Source organism: Chaetura pelagica, unplaced genomic scaffold, assembly GCF_000747805.2.
Source record: "Chaetura pelagica isolate M959 unplaced genomic scaffold, ChaPel_1.0 scaffold39, whole genome shotgun sequence".
NCBI lineage: Eukaryota > Metazoa > Chordata > Aves > Apodiformes > Apodidae > Chaetura > Chaetura pelagica.
In genome coordinates this window covers 773,293-779,600 of record NW_009954614.1, presented here as the reverse complement: position 1 = coordinate 779,600, position 6,308 = coordinate 773,293, and the positions used below count along the sequence as shown (strand labels likewise).

The window sequence follows — 6,308 nt, the reverse complement described above, 5'->3', positions numbered from 1 at the left end:
ATGAAAACAACCCCGCCAGCCCCGCCTCTCGGGCGGGAGGGAGGCGGAGCCACCGGCAGCGCAGCAGCCAATCAGGAGGCTCTTCAGAACGCTCAGCCAATCAGGAAGCTCTGTCACTCTCACAGTAAAGAGGTTTTTCCTGATATTCACATGGAACCTCCTGTGCTACAGTTTGCATCCATTGCACCTTGTCCTGTCACTGGTCATCACTGAGAAAGGTGTTTGTGGCCCACGTTCCTGGTGGAAAACCTTGCCTTTTAATTTACAGCAAGCAGGGGCTTTTTGAAACTGGTTTGCCCTGCAGAGCCCAGAGGATCCCTTGCCAGTAGGCATTGCTGAAGTTTTATCACTTGGAAACTGCAGGACATACATGAAAGCCATCTCTGCAATAATGCTGGAAAGTAACTCCGAAGTTCAGAACGACACGGTTATTTTGTGTAAGATGCGCTCTGTGTGTATCTATTTATACAAGTGAAAGTTGCGGTCAGAGGCACAGAACTGGTACCACGGGCAGCACTGAGCAAGGGCACCCTGCAATGACTAGGCCTTGATGAAGGCAATTAATCAAGGTGCTTAAAGAGTGTCTCATACAAAGCAGCAATTTGGCAGAGAAGACTTGAGGTCTGTACAGGTAGTTAGACCTAAGGAAGGCAGGAGGTGATAAAGAAGAACCAAAATCAAGAACACTGACAGCTAAACTGGTCTTGGGCACCTGCCTGGATGTGTTGCTGTGTGGCCTGTCCCAGGTGACCCTGCTCTGGCAGGGGGGATGGATTAGATGGTATCTAGAGGTCCCTTCTAACCCCTGACGTTTCATTATTCTGTGGTTCTGTGAAGCTGCAGAAGTTGTGAGATTGTGTCCTTTAGGTGAACGTGGTTCATTATAATGTCATTACTAAGAATCACACCCCTGGGTCAAAAAGACCCCTGCCCAGGTGAAGATCATTGCCCCGAGCATGCGTGATAGTAGAAGAAATGATGTGACTATATGTAAATTGTTAACCAATCACTATAAAGAGGACGGACTCGGAAGCTTACGAACTTTATAGTTTTGTGTATAAATATGTCATGGAAAATCTTGTTTGGTGTGCTTGATTTGTGGGAAGGCACCGAGCATCCAGGTTGATACAAACCTGCAAGAAGTGACAATGTCTCCTTCCTAAAGGTAGTCTCTTAGTGTTTTGGTGGCTGTCTTAAAACAGTAACAACAGGACCTGAGTTCACCTGTTGAACGACCTTCCTTACAGAAATAAATACTGAGATACACCTTATCCATCAGCTCATGCTCAGTCACCCAACGTAGATTTATATAAGGAAATATTTTTAACTGGAGTAGTACTGAGACTTGATTCCACTTTTCCTAAAACATCAGAGCTTTCCATTTTTCCATCTCACCGATGTGCCTACATTGTATACAGCAGTGTAGCACAGAGAAACCCAAATCAACTTTGTGTGACCCCCATCTGTATCCACGAGCCCCACAGTTTACAGCAGGCCAGGTGAATAATTTAGTTGGGGTGACTTCAGGAAGGAAAACACCGTGCATCCATTCCCTACCATGGAGCACTGTCCTGCTGCTGCGTACAAGCAGAACAACATCCTTTTCCCTCCGGTATTCCCCCCGCCTGCAAAGCATGCACAGTCTGGCTTTCCCTCCCACAACTGACACGCGGAGCCACCCTCTGCTTCCCTCTCCTGGCCATGCTCAGGAGAAACCCATGTTTTGTTACAGAATCATAGAATCGTTTTGGTTGGAAAAGGCCTTTGAGATCATCCAGTCCAGCTGTTAACTCAGCACTGCCAAGTCCACTAAACCATGTCCCTGGGTACCACATCTACACATCTTTTAAATACCTCCAGGGTTAGTGACCCCACCACTTCCCTGGGCAGCCTGACCCAGTGTTTAATAACCCTTTCAACAAATGCATTTTTCCTAACATCCAGCCTAAACCTCCCCTGGCACAACTTGAGCCCATTGCCTCTTGTTCTATCACTTGTTACTTGGGAGAAGAGACCACCCCCCACCTGGCTACCACCTCCTTTCAGGTGGTTGTAGAGAGCCATAAGGTCTCCCCTCAGCCTCCTTTTATCCAGGCTGAACAATCCTGGTCCCCTCAGCCGCTCCTCTTCAGGCTTGTTCTCAAGGCCCTTCACCAGCTTCGTTGCCCTTCTCTGGACATGCTCCAACACCTCCATGTCCTTCTTGTAGTGAGGGGCACAAAACTGAACGCAGCATTTGAGGTAGCTGAGCTTGCGAGTTGCAACTGCTCCAGCACCAAAGGCAGCACCAGCAGCCTTGTTCATGATGCAGGACAACTGGTATTTCAGGGAAAAGTGCTAAGGAAAATAATGGGAAAAAAAAATAAAAAGAAAAAAGGAGTGAGGTGAGAAGAGCCTGCATGAAAGGTTGTCTTTATGTACGTAGGGTCATACAACATACGTAGATGAAGAGCAGGAGTCGAATGTGTTGAAGGAAAAAAGAACTGCAGCCAGTCTGCAGGGGTGAAGAGAGAATTGAAGAAAGGGATGAAAATGGTCTAGAGGAAACGGCTTAGGAAAGAGAAGGGGAGGAGGAAGACAAACTGCAACAAATGCTTTTCATCAGAGATTTTGCTAGCTAAAGCAGAGACACGATAGCTTCCTCTTTTCTCTCCCCTCCAACATGCACATGCATACACTGAAATGGCTTGTTTCTCTTTATTTCTCTTTGTTTCCAAGCAGTCCTGCTCCCTGAGAACCTGGGAGGGGTGGGTGTCACTCTTTGCTTGCTGCAGGCAAAGGGATAGAGGGAGGTGAGGGGGATGAGAATGTCAATGATTTTACTGGGCAGCAGAAGAGCATGACAGGGAGCAGCCAGGAAGCAGCTGATGGGGGCAGCACAGGAAAGGAGACCTGTCATGGAAGGTACGTGGAAGGAACAACATGGGCCACAGGGTGAAGGGGAAAAAAAAAAAAAAAAGGGTGAAAAGAAGATAAAGGGGAAGCGGGAAGCAGAGCTGGCAATTCTTTTTTCTTTCAGCAAACGAAAATGCAGAACGGGGGGGGGGGGGGGGAGGGAAGCTTTTCTGTTTCTCGGTTTAAATTTATTAGCAGCGTGGAGTTGCTGAACGTGGCCAGCCCACCTTTGCCAGGAAAGGTGCGAGTTGCCGGAGCTGCGCAGCTCCTGTGGCAGGAGAGTCCAAAGGGACCCGGTGGAGAGGGTGGAAAAGTCATACCCCAGTCCCCCTGCCACCGCTGGGACTGCGCGGCGGGGTCTCAGGGCACTGGAGAAAACGACCCGTCCAAGCGAAGCCCGCCCGGTTCCCCCGCTACCGGCACCGCCGCCCCTGCAGCCGCCAAGCGGTGCTGCTGCCCCGGCCCGGCCGCCCGCAGCACCTCCCGTCCTCGGTCTGGTGGGAGTTCGGGCTCGGCAGGGTTTATGGAAGCACACAGCGCTGGCTCTCTGCCCCGGAGAGCAGGATTCATTGGGCTGAGCAGGCTCTGCAGCGCACACCGGTGCACGTCGCGCTGGGTGAGGGGGGCTTGTTTTGCTCCCCCCTTCCTCGGAGGGGTAGCGTGGGGCGGAGCTTTGGGGTGAGGAGTAAGGTCTTTCTTTAACTCTTTTAGGTTGCTCTGAAAGGACGTGTTACTTGAAATAAATCTCCAGGCTCTCTCACTTCCTCGGCTGGATCTTGGAGAAAGAAGAAGGATTCTCTCTGTTGTGGTGCAATGTGTGTAGGGGCTCCCAGCATCCTTGCACAACAGGGTCGAGAATGTATTGCTGGCCACCAGTTCTCCTTTTCAGCTCATGTGCTTATTTACAGTACAAAGCCAGTAAATAGTAACAGCTCACCATGGATTGAAGCAGTTTACTCCCTCCAGGGGTTGGCCAGTTCACGGAACAGTCTTAGTTTCTGTGTGGTTCAGAAGCTGAATGTGGGGGCTGGAAAAGTCTCTGGTATCTCTGGAAAACGTGTATTTTAACCAGGAAGTGAGCAAGGTCTCCCTCCTGGCGAGTGTATTATCATGCTCTGTCTGCCTTCTTCCTAGATGGTTTTGCCCTGAGCTAGCTCTCTCTTTAGATAGCACGGTTGTTGGATGGGGTGGGCATGGTTTCTCTTCAGACACACGGTCTAGCTACATGACGGGCCAGGCTTCCTGTCTGGGTCTTGCAGTCTGTCCATGAACAGAAACCTTTCTTTGTCCAGATAATGCTTGTGGGCTGTGAAGTCTTGCTGTGTGTAAGCACTTGATTTCTGAGCCAGCCAGCTCTCCACATCCAAATGACAGCCAGGGTGATTAAAGTCACTTGCTGCTGTGTTTGACAGAAGCGACTGACCTGTGAGTCAGCTCTGGCAAAAGCTGAAGTACCCAGTGCTTTGAAGTGCCAACACTCCATGCCACATGAGATCCACCATGCAAATTGTTTCTAAAAATGCTGGTTAGATAGCCCCTTGAGGAGGAATCAGCCCTGCTGAGCAATGCAGTGCTACTATTGGGAAATGGCACACAACACAGCTGAACATGAAAAGGTGTTGTGTGCTTGTGCATAATGCATTTACTTCTTCTCATGCTCAGAGTTCCCAAAATAACTTGCTTTGGAATTCAGCTTCTGCCCCTTTCAACTCTGCATTTCTTAAAAGACAGATAAAATTAATATAGTGCAAGCCTAACACGGTATTTTTACCAGGCACCTACCTTTTCAACAGCCACCACACACACAGTGGCCATGCAAGCTTCCTCTGTGCAAAACCTGTTTTGTCAGAAAATCTTGCTGTTCAGTGCGTGCTCAGGCTGCATGCTGAGAGTCATGCCCTGTTGTGAGGGCCAGCTGTGACATTGCTTTCTAGGATGCTGAGAGATGGGCAGTATGACTGGCCAGAGAACAATGTAATAAAAACCAAGATTGTACCCAGCACAAATACCTGCAACTGTGTCAGCACCCATGTTCTGAATGTGGAGTCACAGAATGGTTAAGCTTGGAAGGGACCTTAAAGATCATCAGGTTCCAACCCCCCTGCCATGAGCAGGGACACTCACACTAGACCAGGCTGCACAAAACCTCATCCAACCTGGCCTTAAACACCTTCAGGAGGGGGCTTCCACAACCTCCCTGGGCAACCTTACTACTACCTTCAGCACCTTACTACCCTTACAGTGGAAAATTTCTTCCTAATATCTAACCTAAATCTCCCTTCTTCCAGTTTAAAACCATTACCCTTGTCCTATCATTGCCCTCTGTGGTGAAAAGCCCCTCCCCAGCTTTCCTGTAGCCCCTCTCAAGTACTGGAAGGCTGCTAGAAGGTCTCCCCAGAGCCTTCACTTCTCCAGGCTGAACAGCCCCAACTCTCTCAGCCTGTCTTTGTAGTGGAGATGCTCTGGCCCTCAGATCATCTTCATGACCCTTCTCTGGACCCTTTTCTACAGGTCCATGTCTTTCCTGTGCTGAGGGCTCCAGAGCTACATGCAGTATTCCAGGCGTGGTCTCTCTCTTTAGCTTTTTGTTTGTTTATATTAAGCCTTGTTGTGTATTAAAGCTAGCAACAGGTTTAAGTCTAGAAGCAAGCTGTTAGTGACTGTCACTGATAACATTTGTTCCATCTCTATATTAATGTAATGGGATGTAGCCATGCCTTTTATTACCCCAACTCAGTTTGTTTTCTGAAGTCAGGTGCATCAGCAGCCAAAGAGGAGTTCTCTAAAGAAATTCCAGTACTGCAAGAAATGGCACCAGTTAGTTACCTGTACACCCCCTACCAGCCCTGGGTTACCTGGTATGAGTGAGGGTGGTCTACCTCAGTGTGATCTTGACACTTCACGCAGAGACACTTAGGCAAAGTGTTGCAGATTGAATGACCCCTGAACTATACAGCATTTTCCTAACTTTAGTCTCCTTAGGGACAGGCTTTTGCCCAGAGCCTGGGAACTGAGAAACCTGGTTCATCTGAGCCATGATGTCAGCACTCAGACACAGCTGACCGTCAGGAACACGTGAAATGACTCAATCCTTCAGTTAGTCCCCAACACCTGCTTTTTCACGTGGCCACCCCGCACCGCACACCGCCGCGCGGTCCCTGCCCGACGCGGCCGAGTGAGAACCACTCGTTAGCTGTGGCCTTGCGTTTGACTGCAGCGTCTTCGGGAACGGGACTTCCCCACCCACATCAGCTCCCAAGGGTGCACGTTGCCTGGCACACCGGTCTGTGCGCACACGCGTGGCACGTGAGCCTGCGTGTGTGTGCGTGTGTGTGTGTGTGCGCGCGCTCAGACGTGCTTCGCTGCAGCTGCGGAACCGGAGAGAGAAACGCCGATGGTTCAAGGCGTTCCAG

The 6,308-nt window shown here is 49.8% G+C and overlaps 1 protein-coding gene across 1 annotated transcript in view; it reads right to left on the bottom strand.

Annotated features, from left to right (window-relative positions):
• CREG1 (cellular repressor of E1A-stimulated genes 1) overlaps window positions 1-3,465 on the bottom strand; it is an 8,456-nt gene extending 4,991 nt beyond the window's left edge. Inside the window, exon 1 of the mRNA XM_010005503.1 lies at window positions 3,313-3,465. Coding sequence (XP_010003805.1) covers window positions 3,313-3,465 — 153 coding nt within the window. The remainder of the gene's footprint in view (window positions 1-3,312) is intronic.
• Between the last annotated feature and the right edge of the window lie 2,843 nt (window positions 3,466-6,308).